Source organism: Miniopterus natalensis, chromosome 18 (genome assembly GCF_054644295.1).
Source record: "Miniopterus natalensis isolate mMinNat1 chromosome 18, mMinNat1.hap1, whole genome shotgun sequence".
NCBI classification, from domain to species: Eukaryota; Metazoa; Chordata; class Mammalia; order Chiroptera; family Miniopteridae; genus Miniopterus; species Miniopterus natalensis.
The window spans coordinates 16,756,283-16,777,467 of NC_142098.1; the positions used below are offsets into that span (position 1 = coordinate 16,756,283).

At 50.5% G+C, this 21,185-nt stretch overlaps 1 protein-coding gene across 2 annotated transcripts; it reads left to right on the forward strand.

The window, feature by feature from the left end:
- Window positions 1–5,686: 5,686 nt before the first annotated feature.
- Window positions 5,687–19,336, forward strand: MEAK7 (MTOR associated protein MEAK7). 2 transcript variants are annotated; one of them, XM_087826736.1, is made up of 7 exons: window positions 5,687–6,477; window positions 8,139–8,369; window positions 8,709–8,853; window positions 10,114–10,539; window positions 15,006–15,164; window positions 16,665–16,876; window positions 17,345–19,336. In XM_087826736.1, exons 1-7 carry the CDS (start codon window positions 6,325–6,327, stop codon window positions 17,456–17,458), a joined length of 1,440 nt encoding a protein of 479 aa, XP_087682862.1. In that variant the 5' UTR covers window positions 5,687–6,324; the 3' UTR covers window positions 17,459–19,336. The 2 variants fall into 2 exon arrangements, with proteins under 2 accessions (XP_087682862.1, XP_016052582.1); XM_016197096.2 differs by having other exon boundaries at window positions 5,688–6,477; window positions 15,006–15,124; window positions 16,697–16,876.
- Window positions 19,337–21,185: the final 1,849 nt, after the last annotated feature.

Sequence of the window (21,185 nt, forward strand, 5' to 3'; positions counted from 1 at the left end):
AGGAAAGGTGAGTCCAGTTTGGCGATGACGGAGGCCGGAGGTGAGCTGGGAAGAGGCGTTGGGCCGGTGGCCTGGAGGCGGGGGTAGGGATCAGGGGCAATGACCCTGGTCCTGGGGGCGAAGGTACCCTGAGTTGCCTGGGCCCGGCACCTCCCAGGCTACCCATGCCTCCGGCTCTAGGTGGGGGAAGGTGGGGGTGGGCGGGGGTGGAGGATGGGGGATGGGGGAGGTGGGGGTGGGGGGTGGAGGGGATTGGGGGGTGGGAACAGCTTCGAGGGATGGGGGGTCGTTCCATGTGGTCATTAGAGCACAAAATCACTCCGTACCTCCAGCCTTTCCTGTGCTGGAGATAAAAGTGGCCCAGCAGGTGCCATCTCCAGGGTGGAGGCCAGCTGTCCGGAGGGGAGAGCAATAAAACTGGTATAGACATAGGAGAGACAGAGGAGCATGTGGGGAGGGAGTGGGAGTCAGGGAGGTTAGGGTGGAATGGGAGTGCGGGGCACCCACCCACCGACCCACCCCCCCACCGACCCACCCCTCCACCCCTACCTTCCTTCCTGGTGTTCTGATCGCAGCCTGCTAGCTTTCCCCCAGGTGAGTTGAGTCTGGTCACTGAATTCAGGGTAGAGGGAAGGGGGGAAGCACTCCTATGCTGACACCTCTGCAGATGAGTCAGTGGGGCTCTCTGGAGGGAGGAAGCCAGCCTTTGGCAGGACAGTTCACCTTCCTGCCAGCAAGGACTCTGCTGCTGAAGGCTGGCTCCGGCCCAAGCTGACCTTTGGCAGAAGGACTGCTGGCCCATAAACAGGGCTTTAAATGCTTCTGTCCAGATGAGGTGGTTGGACTCTTCCCAGAAAGGGGGAGCAGAAGGTCAGGTCTTAGAGGAATATTGAGGTGCAATCCTCCTGAAAGAGAACTTGATATGGGTAACCTACAGGTGACTCGGGCCAGCGGAGGGTGGTTGTATGCACAACTCGCGGGGAAAAAGTCTGTCCTGCATGGCGAGATGCACCTGGGACAGTCCTGTGAGAAAGCCATTGCTGGGGACTTGAAAGAAAGTCCAGGAATTTGCATTTGGGGAGAAGTAAGGATGCATGGAATGCCTCCGTGTCCTTTCCAAAATCGATCAGAGATTCCTGGTATGGTTAAAGCCATCAAGGCTAGGATGGATGAACTGGGGAACACTGTACCATTGCCATTACTTTATCTGGCCTTGCAGAAGCTCTTCCAAAGGAGGTGGGGTTGTCATTGGAGCTGTTTTGTGATCTTTCCCTAAACCGGTGCTCTGCAGACTAGGAATGGTGGGGCAGGGTAGGGCCATGTTGTTAGAGGCTGCCCCTCCGCCATCGGCCTGAAGCTCCTCCTTGAGGCTGCTACTCACCCTTCTCTCTCCTACTAGAAAAACTGGTGTTGCCTTTGGGTCTTTCCTGGTGTCTCCTGGTGCTGTCCTGTGCCCAGCCCCATGCTAATGGTCTGCACCTCTCCTGTGCATTTCTGCCCTCCCTTGGCTGCTCGCCCAGCATGTTCCTCTCTCGCAGTGTTTGGGCATTGGGCAGGTCTGGCCGGGCTGCTCCATACTGATTTGTTTTCAGACAATAGTGGAGGAATCTACTTCGAGTAGGACAGAGGAGGAGGTGGTGTGGGCTGGAAGTGAGGGGCAGACGAGGGCCCCCTTGCTCTGTAGCCTTTTCTGGTACCTTCCCCACACCAGACCTCACCTCCCTGATCTCCATGTTCACCCCACACCTTTGTGTGCACTGCCCCCACTTCCCAGGTGAACCTCCTGTTGGTGCCTGAAGACCCAGCCAGAACACATCTCGAACCCTGTGTTCTCTCTCCAATCCCCACAGCACTTGGCTATCTCTCCCTGTTAAACAGGACGCTCCTGCAGTCCTGGCCTGCCTGAGGCTTTTCTCTGTCACCTGCTCTCTCTGACCCGCCCATCCCAGGAGATGTTGAGCTATGTGTAGAAGGAATAGATGCATTTGTTGACATCAGGAAGTCTGCAAGAGGTAGATCCTGTGGCCCCTTAGTGGCACAACCCCTGGGTGCACTAGATACTTCTAAGGAGTGGCATTTAAATGTTGGTGTCCTTTTAGCCCCAGTCAGTAGGGCAGAGGGTGAGAAACCCCTTAAAGAGGCAGGTATCCCCTAGGAGAGCAAGTCCTTGGTTTTGAGCAAGGAGGAAGCTTTCTCAGGATTCTGGGAACCTGAGGTGTGGCATTTAGATGTCTTTGTATGTTAAGAAAAAGCCAGAGGTGGCTTCATCTTGAGATCCCTTCCTTTTTGTGGGCTCTCCCTGGTGGCTCTGGGCTTGTGTTCTTCGGGCTGGGGTGAACTGCATCCTGTATGTGCTGAGACCCTGCCATGGGCTAGGCCTGGTGGGTTGGGGGGTACAGCAATGAGGCATACTGGAGCCATCCCGTTGTGAATGGTAGAGAGAGTGGCACTGATCCAAGGGACCCCTGAGTGCTATGGGCCCCTGGAAGTGAGTCCCGTAGGAGCTGAACCTGGGGTACTTGGGCCTTCTCAGGACCCAGGCCAGGTCAGCCTCCTGGGATTTACACATGGGAGCCCACAAGGAGGTGGGAGAATGCGTTGGTCTACCCGAGAGGCCAGCAAGGAATGTCAGTAATTGGACAGGCACACCCCCATACCTGCGTGTGCCAGGTTGGCTTAGGTGCTGGGCAGGTGGCTGTGGGCAGAGTCTCTTTCGTGACTGTCAAATTCTAGCCAGCCAGTTAGGCATGAACCTGGGTGCTGGGGATGGGGCAAGCAGAATGAGCAGGGATGGGCCTGTCTCCATTTCAGTTAGGACAACAGTCAGCCCTAGGAAAATTACAAATACTGGGTGGTCTGGAACCTGAAGACTGAGTGTGATGGTGAGGTGTGCAAGGTGGACAGTGAGGGCCCTCTGAACCAGACAAGGGGCAGAAAGGAACCGCCCAGAGAGCAAGATGCCCTGAGTAGAGCACACATCCATGAGGCTGGCCTTGGGAACCTGCCTGGAGTGGGCACGGCCTCGAGAGTTCAGCTTTGAAGTGAAGGTGGGCTAACGTCATAAACCTTTCCCTCCCAGGTGCTGGGAAGATCTTCATCGATTCCAGTGTTTAGGTAAGTCATGGGCCTTCCCATGTCACAAGCCCTAAGGTTTTCTAGAGGACGTGAAAAAGCGTGATCTTTGTATGAAGACCCTGTCTAAGAATGCAAGGACTTCACAAGGGTGCATTTTTGTACATTTACCATTTTCAGGATCTCAGCGGAATAACAAGAGAGGATGCAGGGAGAGATGTGTGACACATTTTCTGGTGACCTGATAAATTGACACAGATTTTGAGTGAATTGAATTTCCCTGGTTGTGGTGTGTGTGGTGTGGTTGTAGTGAGTATGAATCTAAAAATACTTTTGACTAAAGTTGTCATGATTTACCAGTGACATATGTAAAGCCGAGACAGAACAAAGCAAAAGCAGGAATACGCTGTACAGACAAAGATAAGACCACTGTGCAAGCTCCCCAAATAATCCCAGGCCCTTTCCTAGTAAACACGAGCAGTGCATTCCTTCCTAATGACAACTGTAGCCCCATTCTGTTCTTCCTGCATCTTTTTAAAAATTAAGACACCCACTCGCTGACTTGCACCCAGTCCAGGCTGAACCCTCCCTTTGAGCCTCCCAAGAAGGCAGCCCCCTCGCATCCTGAGCCCCCCACGCTTCCTCACTGCAGCAACTTAGAAATGCAGCTTCTTGCTTGTCTTTAGCCAGGGGGCATGGACATATTTTCTTTTGTGGTTTCTCCTGGGCAGTGCCTTAGGCCATTTCATAATGTGCACTGCACGCGGGATGTAGGAAATTAACTGCAGAGTCAATGATGTCCTGCCCTCCTCCTCCATTTGCTTTGCACTGTTTCCTACTCCTCCTGGAAACCGTGGTTAAAAACCAAGTGATGATGGCCTGTCTCCTAATGTAGCCCTAAACGATCAGGTTGTTTCTTGGGGCTCTTAGAAGAATTGACGGAGGAGACAGGTCTGTCTTGGCGTGGCTGCTTGAATTGTGGCCCTGGGGGGACTAGGGACCAGCTGGTGCTGCTCGCTGTGTGCCAGAGATGAGGGAAGCCTCGTGCAGGCTGGACCTTGAGGTTTCCTTCTTGGCTCCTACGCTGCTGAGAAACTTGAGGAGTGGAAGCATTTAGATCAGATGACCCGTGAGTGACAGCCCTAAACTGGGTTGCTAAGGCCTCATATCCAGCCTGCCTTTGTGAGTGCACCACAGTCCCTCTCCAAGGAGCCCTCTCTGTTCAGGGCAGATGGGTCCCCCTGTCAGGATGGCAGTGATTAAAAAAACAAAAACAAAAAAAAAAAAAGGAAAAATAACAAGGTTGGAGAGGATAGAGCAAAATTGGAACACCTGTGCTTTGCTGCTGGGAACAGAAATGGAAAACAGTTTGGCGGTTCTTCAAAAGTTAAACGTCAGATTACCATAGGACCGAGCAATTACACTCTGAGGTCTGTACCCCCCAAATTTGAAAGCAGGGACTCAAGTACATTAAAGGTGTGTGTACAATACCCAAAAGGTAGAAACAGCCTAAATGTCCGTCAACAGGTGAATGGATAAACCAATGTGGTATTTCCACACACTGGAATATTACTTAGCCATGAAAAGGAATGAAGTGCTAACACATGCTATGACATGGATGAGCCTTGAAAACATTCTGCTGAGTGAAAAGAAACCAGTCACAAAAGACCACGTACATATAATTCCATTTACATGAAAAGTCCAGTGTAGGCAGATCCCACAGAGACGGCACATTATCGCTGCCAGGGCCTGAGGGAGGGGGAATGGGGAGTGACTAGTAATGGTTACAAGGTTCCTTTTGGGCGAGATGGAAATGTTTTGGAACTAGGTAGAACTGATGTTGGACAATATTGGGAATGTACTAAATGCACTGAGTTGTATCCTTTAAAAAGGTGGATTTTATGTTAAGCAAGTCTGGCCTCAATAGAAAAAAGGAAGGGAAGGAGGGGAGGGAGGAGAGGGAAGGGAAAAAGGAAGGAAAGAAAAGATCCCAACTGTACCCCATTCCCCCTTGAGGTTTTGAATAGCCAGGACTTGATGGGCCTGTTACATACACTTCGCGCCCTCTGAGATGTCCTGTCCCTCCCTGTCCTGGTGGGAGATGGTTGACACTTGCATTGGCTTAGTTTATGGAGTGCTTGTCTCTCCAGCAATTTCACCAATGCGAATTTGCAAATTAAGTTTTAGAACAAAAATTAAGAAGTCATAGCGTTAGCCTCTTAAGAGATTTTTTTTCATCTGACTGTGCTTTTCTCTTTGAATCCACGAATCTGTTGGCATTTGACCCCTTTCTGTAATGAGGTCTGTGACAATGTACAAAGATCACCAAAGGTCACTTGCTTTAGGGCACTAGTCTCTGCAAACATTCCTGAGCTCATTGGCTGGATAATTTAATTATCACAGTGATCTCTGAGAAAGGCTGTGATTATTTATTTTTTATTTTTATTTTTTGTTAACCCTCACCCGAGGATATTTCCCCCCCATTGATTAGAGAGTGTGGAAGGGAGGGAAGGAGGGAGGGGGGAAGAGAGAGAGAGAGAGCATTTATGTGAGGGAGACACTGATCGGTTGCTTCCCACACACATACTGAAAGGGGGCCTGGGATAGAACCTGCAACCCAGGTACATGCCATTGACTGGGAATCGAACCTGCGACCCTTTGGTGATCACTGAGCATACCAGCCGGGGCGGGCTGTGGTTATTGAGAAATGTGGAACTTGAGGCACAGAGTTTCGGTAGCTTGCCCAAGGCTACCCAGCTAGTGGGAGGCACAGCCACGATCACAGAGGAACACTTGTCAAATAGCATGTGCCCTTTGTCCATGATGTTTTCAGGGTGTTGATTTTATTCAAATACATGCGATCATCCAGGCAACAGATTTTTTTCAACTCAGGTTTTTAAAAAAATGAATATTTAGGTTAAAATACTGATTTTTCTACCTTTTAGTTACATTAACTTGGGAACTGTGTTTTGAAATAGCGAAGCTGTTTGGCAATTACGAACATGTTTTCAGAGACCATAGGAATCAGGACTGGGTTTTCACACTCGTTGATCTTGACTATTAAGTTGCACCACGTTGAAACAACATTACGTGGCTGTGATGTGTTTTGGCTGCATTTCGCAGCTAAGTCAGTGTTTATTAACTTGATCGTATAATTATCAGAGTTTATTTTCTGTGGTTATGACATTCTGAGTTTTCTCTCTAACTTGGTATCTTTTCCTTCTGCAGAGAGTCCTGCCAGATACAGGAAAGATGGGGAATGGCAGAAGCTGCTCGGCGCCGAGCGTTTGCTCGCAGTTTCTTCCTGAGGAGCAGGCTGCGATGGACAGATTGTTTGATGCCCTGTCATCGGAGAAAGGCGGCTCGAGCGCCTCGCCCAGATCCTTCTCTCTGACGGCTCTGAAGGCAGGAGTCACAGTCATCAGTTAATGTTTAGTCCAGGACAGGAGCCTGCAAACTATGGCCCGGGGCCAGAGTCGGCTCTCCATTTCTATAAGACTAAACTTTAAAAAGTTTCTTTTCTGTAAAGGGTCAGACAGTACATATTTTCAGCTTTGTGGGCTGCTGTGGTCTCTGTCACAGCTACTCGGCTCTGCCTTCAGATCACATTTCTAACTTGAGGGTGAAAGGAGGGGCCTGCCCCGCTTTCCGCCTGTTGGCCGTTGTCTCCCGACTTCCCTCCGGGTGACAGACCGCCTTAGCAGGTCTCGTAGGTCCAGCGACCGCAGTCTCAAGTGTTCCTTTGCCTTTAGGGTTTGTACGTGTTTGATGTCCTGGGAATTGTATGGTACTCTTAACAAAATGATGGTGTTTCAGAGTCAAGGTTCATCTGACAAGGAGTTAAAACTGCCCGTGTCCCCATCTCTTTCCCCCTTCCATGGGCCTTTTAACTGCCTGTGTGAGCACTCAGACTGAGGCAGGGCGCTGGCAAAGACGGCACCAGCCCGCCTTCCCGGCCGGGGCGGGGTGGCAGGGCGTGCAGGCATTCCAGGCGCCGCCTCTCCTTGGCTCTGCAGAGCGGGAGCTGAAGGGCACCGGGGTCCCTCACATACTCGCTTTGCAGATGAGCGGAGGTTATGTGGGTCACGGGTGGTGTATATGCATGTGCACAAGTATCTCCACTGACCAAAACGACCCCCGTCTGCCTGGCCACCCACCACGCAGACTGGGTGGCGATGTTCAAAAGTGTTTATCTAGGTAAATATGGTTTAAGTTGACCAGAAAACCTTGGTGACAGTATAAAGTTTCCTTTGGGAAGGAATCTGAGATTGCTTTTCTAGTAGAACTTCAAAAACACCTGCAGAAATAGATACACTGTTTTTGAGAGAGGTCAGGGTGGGGACCAGCTTTACAAGAACTGCAGAATATCGATGCTGTCACAAACACTGTAGAGTTGTTACAGAATAATCCAGCATTCAGACCCTACTGTGATGGAAGCTCTTGACTTGCTTTCTCTCACCATGTATTTTTAATCCCCGGGCCAAATTTGATCTGATGTCAGTCTAAAGGAAAGTGATATTTACAGAATATTTTTGGCAAGACATTAACTAAGAACTAGATTTTAAATTTAAATAAAAATTAATTCAAATGCATATTGAGCATAGATGTGAAAGCTAGCTAATGATATATTTGGAAGTCCTAATACAGAGGAGACCAAATTAGCTATGAATGGACATATGCACCATATGTTAGTAAATTCAGACATGCAAATGGCAGCTGTCAGTGTAGGATGAAGGGGCTGCTTTAAGCAGAGCGAGGAGCAGATGGTGGCCAGACGCAGGAATGACATGGCCGACCTGGGGACATTGGAGAGTTTGGAGAGATGGGAACTGATTGTGGAAGCATCTGATGGCCAAGATGAGCCACAAGCCAGGACACGTTATGTTTGTGGGTCCTTGGGTGATGTGATGCTCTTAGATGGGGAACAGCTGGTACACGTGGGGATTTAGGAGGAAGGTTACATGCTGGTAGAAGCACCATGGCGTGGCAGTCCTTGGTCATGGTCCCCTTGTTACCATGTTTAACTTGGGCTCTGTCTAGCCTTTTCTCCTTCTTGTCCTTAACAGAGTCACATTGGACAAGCTCTTCCCCCAGAGATGATCACCAGACTGTATGATGGCATGCGGAGGGTTGACCTGACGGGACAGGCTAAGGGGCCCAGCGAGAGCATCTCCCGGGAGCAGTTCACAGTGTCGATGTCCCACCTGCTGAAAGGGAACTCCAAGGAGAAGAGTCTCATGATCCTGAAAATGATTTCTGCCACAGATGGTCCTGTGAAAGCAAGAGAAGTCCAAAAGGTAGGCCATGAGGACCATTGCAGTCATCCCAGGTAGCCTCGGCGTCCTTAGGTGGGGGACTCGGGGTGATCAAGCAGCTGGTGGAAGCATCACAGAGATGTCCATCTTTGGAGAACCCTAGACCACAGAACTGGTCGAGGGAGGTCTGAACTCCTGGACAGAGGCCTTGGCAAAACCAGGCCAGCCAAGGGGATCATTAGAAAAGTGAATAACCACCTAAGTTACATTTCCCCATTGTGGTTGGTATTGAAGAGATAAAACACTCTTCCCTTTGTTGTTGTGGCATAGGTCTCTTGTCTTGGTAGAAATGTTACTAATGGTAAAATTGTAATCTTCAAGTTTACAGAGGATCTCGTTGGCTCTCTAGTGCACGTGCTAAACCACAGACAGGAGCTGAGAGGCTGGACCCAGAAGAAATCTCCAGGCCCCTTGCCCACGGTGCAGGTTCTGGCTGCTCAGCTGGTCTCTGAGATGAAGCTTGCAGGCAAGTGCCCCGTGTGTGCCCACACTATGAGGCCTTGGCAGCGTAGAGTGGTACCATACCATCTCGATATTGCAGCCTTGCAGTGAAGTTTTGAAATCAGAAAGCATGAGTTTTTCACCTTGGGAGGACTATTTAGATCGTCTAATTGGTTGGCATATAACTGTTCATAGCATTTTTTTATAACCCTTATTCTGCAAGGTCAGTGGTGATCTTCATTCCTCATTTTAGTCACTTGAGTCTTCTCTTTTTTTCTTGGTCAATCCAGCTAAAGGTTTGTCTATTTTTTTGTTGATATTTTCAAACAGCCAACTTTTGGTTTTGTGGATTGTCTCCATTGTTTGTCTAGCCTCTCATTTTATTTTCACCCAAGTCTTCTATTTCCTTCCTTCTGCTTCCTTTAGGTTTAGTTTGGTTGTCTTTCTAGTCTCTTAAGCTAGAAGATTAGGTTACAGATTTGAGATACCTTCTTTTTTAGCATAGACATTTATGACTATAAATTTTCCTTTAAACACTGCTTTAGATCCAGGGACCTAGAAGCATGGAACAGACTGAGGGATTTCAGAGGGAAGGCAGGGGTGGGTGGGGAGAGATTAACATAAGAATTTATATGCATATATGCATAACCCACGGACACAGACAATAGTGGGGTGAAGGCCTGCAGGGAGGGGTACAGGGTGGAGGGGATCAATGGGGGAAAAAGGGGACATTTGTAATACTTCCAACAATAAAGATACATTTAAATTAAAAAAAATAAAAGTATTACTGTTTTATTATAAAGCTGGATTTTTAAATGCAGTTTGAAAATAGGGTATATTTCAAAAATTCATTTAAGTGAGGTATTTAGAACTTAGAAAGAATATAACATAATATATATAAAGTACCAGTAGTTTTCCTTCTCATAATACCACTATATCACTTCCATTCTTCCCCTCTCTCTAAAGTCAATAAGCATATCCTTGGGTGAGGGTTTAAAAAATAAAATAAAAAAACAAGTGAAATTGACTTCAATAATATGTCCAAAATGTAATTTAATATTGTCAATCGGTCAATCAAAAATGATTGAGATATTTTATATTCTTTTGTCCATACCAAGTTTTTGAAATTGGGTGTGCATCTCACACTTACTGCACATCTCAATGCAGACAAGCCACGTGTCGAGCGCTCAGAAGCCGCGCGGGGCTCCCGTGTTGGACAGTGCAGGTTTGGGTGACCAGGAATATGGAGAGGCAATCGCCCACTAATACTGTTTCTCTTCCCTAGATGGCAAGAAGCTGCTGGGGCCTCAGCAGCTGGACTGCGCCTGTGACCAAGCTGTGATTGAGGACTGGGTGTTCAGGGCCCACCTCGTGGCCACATTCCTGAGTGTGGTCATCCACAGAGGCTTTTTCCTGAGCTTGTCCCTCGATCTGGCCACTCTGCTCCCTGAGCGTCAAGTTGACCAGGGGCAGGAGTTTGAGAGCCTCCTGGACGTCCTGTCTGTCATCTATGTGAACTCCCACCTGCCCAGGGAGCAGCAGCACCGCTGGCATCTGCTCTTCTCGTCCGAGCTCCATGGGCACAGCTTTGCACAGCTCTGTGGGCGCATCCCCCACCGAGGGCCCTGTGTGGTGCTCCTCAGGGACCACGATGGCCACGTGTTCGGTGGATTTGCCTCCTGCTCCTGGGAAATCAAGCCTCAGTTTCAAGGTAAGACCTGGCCACCAAAACCCAGTGGTAGCACAGGGCTTGTTAGGAGTTCTGGTCAGACAGCTGCAGCATGGAGACCTCTGAGCACCAACAAAGGATGTGAGTGTTTAAAAAGGGTGTGAGCGTTTCTTCCAGCATCTCCAAGTGTTTGCCTAGATGTATCGGGAGGAAAGTGAAGCATGATGCTGCTTTATGGTGGGTCAGCGCTTCACGGATTTCTCTTTTGATTCTGACAGCAGGGTCAGGTAAGCAGGACAGGTATCCTTGCCTCTGATTTTAGGTTTTTTTTCAATGGTGCCAGGTCCAGGTGGTGGGGGAGGCCTCATAAGGGAGTGGGAGATGCCAATTCTTTCAGATGGGATGTTTTCTCTCACTGGACTGTCTTCCTTTCCTGGAAATCTTTGTGTGTCTGCTTTACTGCTTCTGCCATGGTTTTTTGGCTTTGTGATTTTGCTGGAGTTTGGAAGAACTTTGCGGGATCTCGAATGCAGCGAATGAATGGCTCTAAGTGAATTCTTGCCCTTCCTCAAAGAAAAGTGCTCTGAGAAACATTTTTAAAGGACTATGTTGAAAGCGCTCATCTGCTGGGCATACTTGGGGGTGAAGCTGCCTTCCTAGGGCTTAGTGTCATTGCATGTCCCCTGGTGTGTGGCCTGTCTGCCTGAGCCTGTGTTCTCAGTAGGGCTCTTTGGGGCCAGCGGCTATAGAGGGCTTTTCCTAGTGGCTCTGAGAGGCCAGCTACATTCCCACTCTCACTCCCTGGACTACATGAATTCTGGGTAGGTCCCTCCCCATGAGGGGGCGAGGTTAACACCCTCCCTGGCTGTGTCAGTGGAAGGGAGGATCCAGGGACATGAGATGCGGAAGATGGAGAGAGAGGCACCTTGGCTGAAGACGGCCATCCAGATCAGACGGTCATCAGCTCCCGCCCATTCTGCCTGCGTCCTTCCCGCATCTTCTCTCGGTCTTACTCTCAGCAGTATTGTGTAGCTGCCTCCTCACTGGCCCTCTGCTTTTAGTCTCACCCCTCTAATCCATTTGCCAGTCCCAGATCTTCTCCTGGAAACCCTTTAACAGACGCCCCACTGCCCTCAGGGCAGTGCACCTTTTATCTCCACTCTCACGATCCACTCCTGTCCCCTTACGACCCGTGCTCAGTCCCACTGGACTTGTGGTTTCCAGAACAGGCCATGCTCCCTCTCGTCTCGGGATGTGGCACATGCTGCTTTCTCCTCCTTCCACCCGTTTGCACAACCAGCTTCTTGTTGGGACTCAGCCCAGGGTCACCTCCTCCAGGAAGCCTTCCCAGCCATGCAAGGGCCGTGTGCTCCCTGTGGTCCTCAGTTGTACTGCACGCCTCAGGAATTGTTCCTGTCTTTCCTTCGCTGAGCAGAGCTGCTGCTGGCTGGGGAGCTGTGTCCAGGTGCAGGGGTTTTAGCAGCAGAGGGTGACCCTTTGCCTGGGATGGGTGGAAGGAATCATAAGATGAAGGTTGGTTACCTCTATCCCAGAGATCCTGTTATTTCTAGGATTTTTATTTTCTCTTGGTTTTAGAATGTTCCAGATCTTCAATCCAGGTGCTGCTACCAGCTCTTCCCCACTGTGTCAGGGGTTCCCAGGAGCACCCACACATCAGTGATTCACTAGCAGCACTCACGGGCTCAGCATATAGCTGTGCTCATGGCCACAATTTACTACAGTGAGAAGATACAGAGCAAGATTAGCACAGGGAACAGTGTGGGGTGAAGTCTGGGGAACCAGGCACTAGCTCCCAGAGTCCCTTCCCAGTGGCGCCACACAGGACATGCTGAACTCGCCCAGCAGCGGGCTGTGATGACACGTGTGAAGTGCTGTCCACCAGGGAAGCTCCACAGGGACTCAGTGCCCAGGGTTTTACTGGGGGCCAGTCACGTGTGCACCCTCTGCCAGGCACAGCAAAATCCCAGACTCCCAGGGGAAGGCAGGTGTTCAGCACCAATCATTCTGTTTGTACAAACATTTAGGCACAGGGGACCACTGCGATCAGTTCTGGGAGTGGTGGGACCCTCCCAAAATCCAGGTCCCCAGATGTCAGCCGAAGGCCTTTCTGGGACTGCAGTCTCAGGCCTGCAGCAGCCCCATTCTGCATGCTCACCTTTCCCTGTCACTGTGTCACCGGGGGTGGCACATCTTCCCTCCTGCCCCATCTCAAGGCTTTGGGGAAGGACGAGTTGCTTGTCTGTGGTTGGAGGCTATGCTATAGGATTTGGACAAAAACCCTGAGAATCCTTATTAGAGATAAAATGTTCACTTCTTTCAGCTCCTTTAATATTAATTCCAGGTTGGCACTGTTGGGTTTAATGTTTTATTAATAAGCAGAATTAATTTTCTTGAAGAATGGCAGAAAAATGCAGTTCCCAAGTTCTCCAACTTGAGTTTCTTTCTGTTCTGAAATATGAGGATGGAATTCCAGCAGAGGGCAGCCTTGCACCAGAGTCCTGTCAAATTCAGAGGGTTCTTGTCCATTCCTCTTGGAAACTTCTAAAGTTTGAGACTCGAGGTGAAGTGACAGCCATGGGGTCACTTTTCTTTTGCTCTGTTGCCTGTGGTGCAGTTGAAAGGCCTGTGGCTTTGGACCAAGCACAGAGCCTCATGAGTCCAGCTCCTGTCCTGGGCAAGATGCTTGATTTCTCTGGGCCTCGGCTCCCCAGAATTACGGGAAATGGTGCTGTGGGAAAGCAGCTTGTCAATTGTGTCACAGTGGGTGGTTGTCAAGTATTGTTATTCTGAGAGAGAGGTGGGAGCCTCACAGTTGTGACTTTTTTGCAGGCAATACTGATCCCACGGGTCCTTACTTCCATGTCCTAGAAAGAATCTGCCCCCACCTGGTCTCCCTGCTAAGGAGAGGCCCCCTGGTGGACTAGAGTGGGACCCATTGCAGCTGAGGGGGTCTCTGCTTTGTGGCCCCATCACTTTGCTTAGCATGGGGACCGAGTAAAATATTGGTCGAAAGACAGCCATAGGACTGCAAAGCAAAGTGATGCTCTATGCCCAGCACTGGGGGCAGCCGGGTGGGACCAGGTAGTTCATTGCTTCTAAAACTGCCCAACCTGCTGGAGCCACTCAAGCCCTTGGACTCAAGCCTGAGTCTTTGCCTAAAGCCTGCTGTCATCTGACTTCAGGTGACTGCTCCAGGCTCTTCTCCCTTCTTCCCCTGCCCCAGTGATCACAAACCCTTCAGTACAGGGAAGGGACCCTGCTCATTCGCCATACATCTTGTCGCTGCAGGGAGGGGGGCCGTCCAGGGAGTGGCTTTCCCCCCAGCCATGTCCATCCCAGGCTGTCCTTCCCGAAGCTCAGCCTCCAGAAGCTCCCTGACCGTTCTGACCGCACCCCGTGGGTCTGTCTGGGTTGAGGCCTGAGCGTCACTTACTCAGCTCTGCTGCTCCTGCCCTTCCTGCCCCTTGAGGCCCCTTGGGCTCGAATCCCCCTACGTGTCTGTCCACAGGCTCCACATCTGCGCTCCATTTACTTCCCGGGACCTTCCTTTCCGCTCCACGAATTGCCTGACCCCAGAGTACCATGAGCAGGATCTTGAGTTGGCGTGTGTGGCCTGTTTTGACATCAGGTGCCCCTCATGCTGTCACCGTGGAGGGCTAGGCCTTCGGGCTAAGTTCTTTCAACTAAGGGAGTGCATCTCTGGTTTGGCTGCCCCTTAGCTCAGAGCTTTCTGGGTCCAAGGTGTGGCCTCCATTCCTCTCCCTGGTGCTGAATGTGCTTCTGGAATGAATCAAGAAAGGGAGGGAGCTCTGAGGCTGAGCATGCTCTTCATTTCCACAGTTTGGGCTGGTACCTTCTTTCAGTGGCAGCATGCCCACCCTGTGCCCTTGCAGGAAGGTAGGTGGCCACCTTTCACTGCCTGTCCCCTTCCTCCCCTGTGGGGCAGCTGCGTGTCTGCAGGTTTTCCCTCCTCTCTGGACGATACCCTCTTTTAGGTTGGAGACAGCCTTACACAGCATCCAGTGCTGACTTGATGAGGCTGTGCCAACATCAAGTCAGTACCTGGAGTGATCGCCTGGCTCCTTGATCCTAAGTTAAAAGGCCACCCATGTTTCCTGACTTGGATGCATTTTTCTGATGAACAGCAGGCAGAGTGCCTGTCACTGCTTCCCTGGTGAGAGCAAAAAGGTGTCCCCAGCAAGCAGATGTCAAATTTCTTTTTAATTGTCACTCTCCCCCTCAAATCCTTAGCTCACCCTCTGGGGCCCTGGGTGGCTGTAAGGCTTACCTTCTGCGGGGCCTGGGAGCTGCCTGCCGGCCTGTTATGGCTGAGCCCCTGGGCGTGTGGGCTCAGGGCACATCTGAAGACCCATATGAGGGTCCTCGCCGCTTTGCCTTCTGAGCGGTGGTTTGTTTGCAGCCCCTGCCTCTCTCCGTGCCTGGCTCAGATCAGTGATCCTGCTTATTTGTGCTCTGGTCACTTTTAGGGGACGACAAATGCTTCCTGTTCTCCATCTTCCCCAGCATGGCCGTGTACACCTCCACGGGCTACAACAACCACTACATGTACCTGAATCAGGGGCAGCAGACCATCCCCAATGGACTGGTGAGGACTGGGGAAGGGCCGGGGACGTCCCACCTTCGTGGTGTCCATCCCCAGTGGAATCAGCCTTGATACACCCAGACCGACGCTTCCCAGCACCTCAGGGGAGCTGTGTGCATTTGGTCACACAAGCTTGTCCTGTTCTGTTCATTCTGCCGGGTTTCAGGGCCGCGACGAGAACAGAATTTCTCTTGTGGAAGGTCAGAGCCTCTGTTGGGGTATTTTGGTGGTTTGTGTGCAAATGGTGGATTTGACCAGTTTTTTCCTGGTAATCAGATGGTTGGTCTGTGGCCTTCATGGCTGGACATGGTGTTGTTGTCAGACCTGTCACCAGGCCCTGCTGTCCTGCCACTTGCCTGGGGGATGAGCTGGGGGAGGGGAGGGGAGAGGAGGGGAGGGGCACGCCCAGGGCTGGGTTCCCTGGATCCATGGGGAATTGTCAACAGTGAGTCACAAAACAGTGTGTGGGTCTCCAGTTGGGTTACCGCACCCCCTGTCTGCTCTGTGCTCCGGCCTGGAGACAGCTACAGGAAGAATAGGAGGGTGAAGGCCAAGGGCAGACAGAGGGGCTGGGGTGGGTGAGGGGCTGGGACAGGCACCCATGCGCACACAGGAGCCCAGCTCCTATGAGCCAGCTAAGTGTGGGTGAGAAATGTGTCTCCTGCCAGCACTCCAGCCAGTTTTTTTCTCTGCTTCTTATCGGAAAGCTCCTTTTGGGAAATTCTAGCCCTATGCTTGCAAAGCCAGGGGCCAGGAAGGCTGGTCCCCCGTCACGATGGTGAGTGCCCTGTGCTCCTTCCCAGGCTTGCTGCGTGCCTCCCATGGGGCCACCTGAGGGACCCCCAGACACCTCCCAGAAAGGGCAGTTTGGTGACCACAAAGGCAAGGGCTTTGGCCTCAGGAGCAGCACTCAGTAGGTCCCCAGAAATCACCAGTAGTCAGTTGGAGGGAGAGAAGTAGCTCTGAGTATCTACTGCAATTTCTTGCTTTGGCCTCTTGCTCAAAAGTAGTTCCCGGCCACCAGGGACACAAGAAGAGGTGGTGGAGGTGGCACCCAGACCAGTGACCAGGGAGGTGGACCGCAGTTCTGTTCTCACCAGGAGCTTAGGGCGGGCAGTGTGGCGGGTGGTGGCAGAACGTCTCTGCATTACACCCCCCCTCCGCCCCCCAGGCCCCCGCCGCCCCCAGTCCGCTTCCTGTTTCCTTTCCTTGCCGTTGACACACAGGGTGAGGGACTTACACCCTCAGCACAGTGCCCTGGCCTGTGGGGGGACGAGTGTCCCCGACTGCAGGATTTTCATCATCAGCTTCTCTGGGCCCCGGTGGTGTGTTGCCGCCCTCTGCTGCCAGCGAGTGTAGCCCCGAGAGAAAGAGCCATGGGGCGGGAGTCCGGATACCTCGATTGTTCTAGTAACTTGTAATGGGACATATAAATTGCACCATATATTTCAGAGTTAGAAAAAGGAAATTCCATCCACTTGTCACCCAGCCTCGTCTCAGACTGGTGCCTAAAGCTGATGTGGGCTCGGAGTGCGATAGCCAGACGAGGAGACGCTGATGGTCTTCCCTTCACAGGGCATGGGCGGGCAGCACAGTTACTTTGGGCTGTGGGTCGACGTCGACTTCGGGAAAGGACACAGCAAGGCCAAGCCCACGTGCACCACCTACAACAGCCCCCAGCTGTCAGCGCAGGAGGACTTTCGGTTTGAGAAGATGGAGGTGTGGGCGGTTGGAGACGCCTCCCACTCGCAGCTGGTGAGATGGGGGCCTTTCTTCACCCTCAGCTTTACCCCTTTTACGAGGTGGAAGCATCTAGAGACAGTTTATTCCAGATTTGTTTCTGTCAGTTGTTGCTGGCAGTGGGTGTACAGCAAAGTCCTGCTGGGGGTGGGGTGTGTGAGTGTGTGTGTGATTAGCAGAATGAACCCCTGGGAAGCTGGGCCTGCCCAGGGAACAGGGGTGCGTGGGTGGCCCTGTCCTCAAGATGAGGTGGGTGAGGGCGCCTTCTAGTTCTGTGGTTCTGCAGTGAGTCATCGTTGGGCCCTCTGTATCTTGTCACCTCCCAACGATGGCATGCCAGGGTAGGGGGACCTCAGCAAGGGAGCCAGAGCCCCTCCACATCTCCTTGTAACAGTAGGCTATCAGTCCACTCTAATAAGCTTGAAACCTGCTCTGGGCTGCATATCATGGTCATTGAACACGCCCGCTTCCCTTTTTCCCAAGGCCAACAGAGGCAAGAGCATTCTGGACGTGGACCCGGAGGCCCAGGCCCTGCTGGAGATCAGCGGGCGGAGTCGCTACAGCGAAGGGCTCCGGAAAGCCCCTGACCAGGAGTGAGGAGGAGCCTGGATCGAGGGTTGTCCTGGAGCCAAGCGTGACCCCCCTGGACAGAGCACACAGCCTTCAGACCTTCTCGCCATCCTGTGCGTGCCTAACTTTAACCCAGAGCTGCGCTGATCACATCCAGGTTGTCGTGGATGTGCTTCATCCGAACGCAGTAATTCCTCTGATGCCATATTTTGATCAGTGGGTGTATCTCCCAGAAATCCTGAGGTTCATATTAGCAACTTAACTCTTATACTTTGTTAATTTTGTATTGCCGAAATGCAGAGACACGGAGACACTTGAGACCTGTATTGGAATCAGCATTTGATGGGCATGTGGGTTCGTGTGAAGGGGGTTCCACCCACTGGGGGTCACTTGGCCCCTGCCGAGGCCGTCCCAGTTAAAGTGCCTTGGCATTCCATTTCGACTGCTAAGGACACAGGCATTCGGATGGGAATCTCGATGCTTTTTGGTGTATTACAGGGGGAAATAGCTGAAGGTTTTGGAGACAGCGGTGTGGGTCTTCAGTGTTTGTAAGGGTCCACATCTGCCTTCTCAGCTGTTTTTAAATGAGTCTGTGCCATGAGCAAGTGGGAAAATGGGAGCGCCAGAGAAGCAGAGTTGTCTTTCTGTTACTAATCTAATGTGGGGACCTTTGGAAGCCCTTCTGTAGCCTGTTACATAAATTAGTGGTAACTTCACAGCACTGGCCTGGGTCCTGGGCCTCCTCACACTCTCCTGTCAGTATCCCCTCCCTGTCCAGTGCTGCTCCCAGAGGGGAGGGCTGGTCATTTGACAGCTTGGGCTCGCTTTAAACAAACCCCAGTGATCCTGAAATGCTGAGGACCTCTCAGGTGGGCTGGGCTTCTAAGCAGAGCTGCTATCTCGGGCCTGAAAAAACTATAAACACACTGTGCAAATTCTCTCCTTCAAGGAGCTGTGGGTGCCTCACTCAGACATAAGCCTCGGCCTCTTGTCTTTTGCTCTGAACTTTGACATTTTATTGTAGAGTTTGTCCTGATTATAAGCCATAGCAAACTGTGCTGTTTGCATTTTGTAGGTTCATTTTCTCCCGGGAGGCTCATCAAACTTGGCGCTTAGCAGTGCCCTTGACAGAGCAGAAGGCACTGCAAATTAGCCTTCAAAAGAAAAGCACACGCTGGGATGGCGTGACACACACAGACTCGGCCGTGATTGATTTTCCTTATAAAAAGCCAGTGTATAATATAGCCTCTCGGGTCCACTATGTGACTTCCTAACTGATGGAGTAGCAGTTACAGGATATTGGGATCCTCAAATATCCTTACATAAGTCCGAAGAATTAGGTCTCAAATCTTCTGTTTGTTGGAGAAGGTTTTTTTCTTTTGTGTTTTTTTATAAAATGCAATGAAATACCTCACCAATAAAAGGCCCACTGGTGGCTGTACCTTGAGCACGTACCATTTGCTGCTGCCTCGGTGGCTGTCAGAGAGGCTTAGATTTTGTGTCCTGCGTGCTTTCTGCCTCGCGCTTGTTCTGAGAGTGCAGATCACAAATGGGGATATGTTTCCAAAGCTGCACACTTCCAGGAGGAAAGGAGGGGGCCCAGACCGGGCGCGTGGCACCCGGGGGTGCCGCCCTCGCGGTGGGCCTGCGGTTCGGAGCACACAAACCTCTAGGGTGTCCGTCGTGGCCAGGCCACTGGCCTGATGCTCCACCTGGGGCCAGGAAACCTGCGATGCTTTTTAACCAATGTTCTTTTATGAACCGGGAATAACAATTCAGGTTGTAAGGACCAGCGGCCTTCCTGTAACTGAAGACTGCTCAGCACCCAAAAAGGTGCTAGAAGAAAGAGGCGAAAAAATGCAGTTCCTGATACAAACGTGGCTATTTTCTCCCACCGTATTTTTTAGTTAAATTACCATAGGTGGACATGGTGAAAAAGGTCAAACTGGAAGGATAGAACTTGAAAGGGGAGTCTTCCTCCTACGGCCTTCCCAGCATTTCCTTCCCAAGAGACAGAAGCACAGGTGAGAAAGCACTTAGGTCTCCTTCCAGAGGTAGCGCCTTGCACACTCAGCGTAAGCGTTTACACTCTGGTGTGGCCTGTACTTTTGATTGGGTGCAGATGCCTCCCCCCCTCCCCCCCGCCTGTTTTCATTGACTGCGTGACGTCCCACGATGCGGATACAGCCGCATTTCTAGCAATGCGTTCAGCCAGCCCGCTGCGGAATGTTGTTTATAGCCAACCACAGTGGCGGTGAATATCCTGTGTGTGTGTCTTGGTGTGATTTTTGTCTGGAGGGTAAACTCTCAGAAGCGGAATTGTTGGATCAAAAGGTACGTGGATTTTTTTACTTAGATATTGACAAATTAACCTTTTGAGCTGAATTTGTACTTTTAACATACTCGAGTGCTTGTTTGCTATGTTTTCATCAACACTACATTAAAATTTAGTTTTTGCCCTGGTCCATGTGGCTCAGTGGTTAGAGCGCTGGCCCACGCACTGAAGGGTTGAGGGCACGATTCCTGGTCAGGGGCACGTACCTGGGCTATGGGTTCGGGAGTGTCTCTCTCACGTCGATGTTTCTCTCTAAAAAAAAAAAATCAATGGGAAAAAATATCCTCAGGTGAGGAGTAACAAAAAATTAAAGTAAAATAAAATGGACCTCTTATCTTACTCCAAAGTAAATTCCAGTACTTTTTATATTAAATGGTATGTCTCTTTTCCACTGACTTAAAATGCTACTTTCTCATTAACTGAATTGATGAATGAACTTATTTTTGTCTCTTAATTACTGGAGTTTTATGATAAAAAGATGTAAGAGCTGTTCTCCCATGACAACTGTCTTTTTGGAATTGTCCTTCATATGCTTGCCTGCTTTTCTATCACCCTTGGGAGCACTTTACTTCTAAAAAGTTTGATAGTAGCATTTTTGAGATAGCACTAAATCTAGATTAACGCAGGCAGAACTGACACTTGGCTAAAAATGTATGATTCTTGCTATCCCAGAGCAGGAACATCTGAGTTTGTTACATAAATTTTTGTTATTGCTGGCACTGTGAGTGGACTTTTTTTTTTCCCTAAGATGATTGTTTGAACATAGAAAAGCTCTTACTTTTCCTACGTAGTTTTGAACCGTTACTGTGCTGAATACTTTTTTCCAGCGGTGCTCAATCCTGAACCTGCATCAGAATCATCTAGAGGGCTTCTTCAAATGCAGACTGTGGGGCTCCACCCCTAGAGTTTGATTCAGTAGGTCTGGGAGGGAGGGACCCAAGAATTTATATTTCTAATAAAACTCCCAGGTTATGCAGATGCTTCTGGTCCTGGGACCTCACATTGAGAACCACTGCTCTTTTTTGTTTTTGATTGTCTATGAATTCCCTGGGAGTTCGCAGGTATTAAGATTTTTTTGGTCTGAAATCTTTATTTTGCCTTCATTTTTTTGTTTTTATTGATTTTAGAGAAGAGGAGGAGAGTAAAATATTGATGTGGGAGGAACCATCAGTTGTTTCTGTACACGCCCCGACCGGGGATCAAACCTGAAACCTGGGTATGTGCCCGGACCGGGAATTGAACCCATGACCCTTCAGTGCATGCACAATGCTCCAACCAACTGAGCCACACTGGCCAGGGCTTGCCTTCATTTTTGGAGGATTGTTTTTGTTCTGCTTTTTGAAAGATATTTTGATATATTTTTCCCCCAACCACTTTAAAAATGTCTTGTGTTTTGGCTTCCAAGATTTCTATTTATTT

Excerpts from the sequence above, each read along its gene's own strand:
- MEAK7 (XM_087826736.1), top strand. The coding sequence starts at position 6,325 with ATGGGGAATGGCAGAAGCTGCTCGGCGCCGAGCGTTTGCTCGCAGTTT. Across the intron at positions 8,854-10,113 it reads CTCTGAGATGAAGCTTGCAG|ATGGCAAGAAGCTGCTGGGG; the intron begins GCAAGTGCCCCG and ends TCTCTTCCCTAG. Across the intron at positions 16,877-17,344 it reads ACGCCTCCCACTCGCAGCTG|GCCAACAGAGGCAAGAGCAT; the intron begins GTGAGATGGGGG and ends CTTTTTCCCAAG.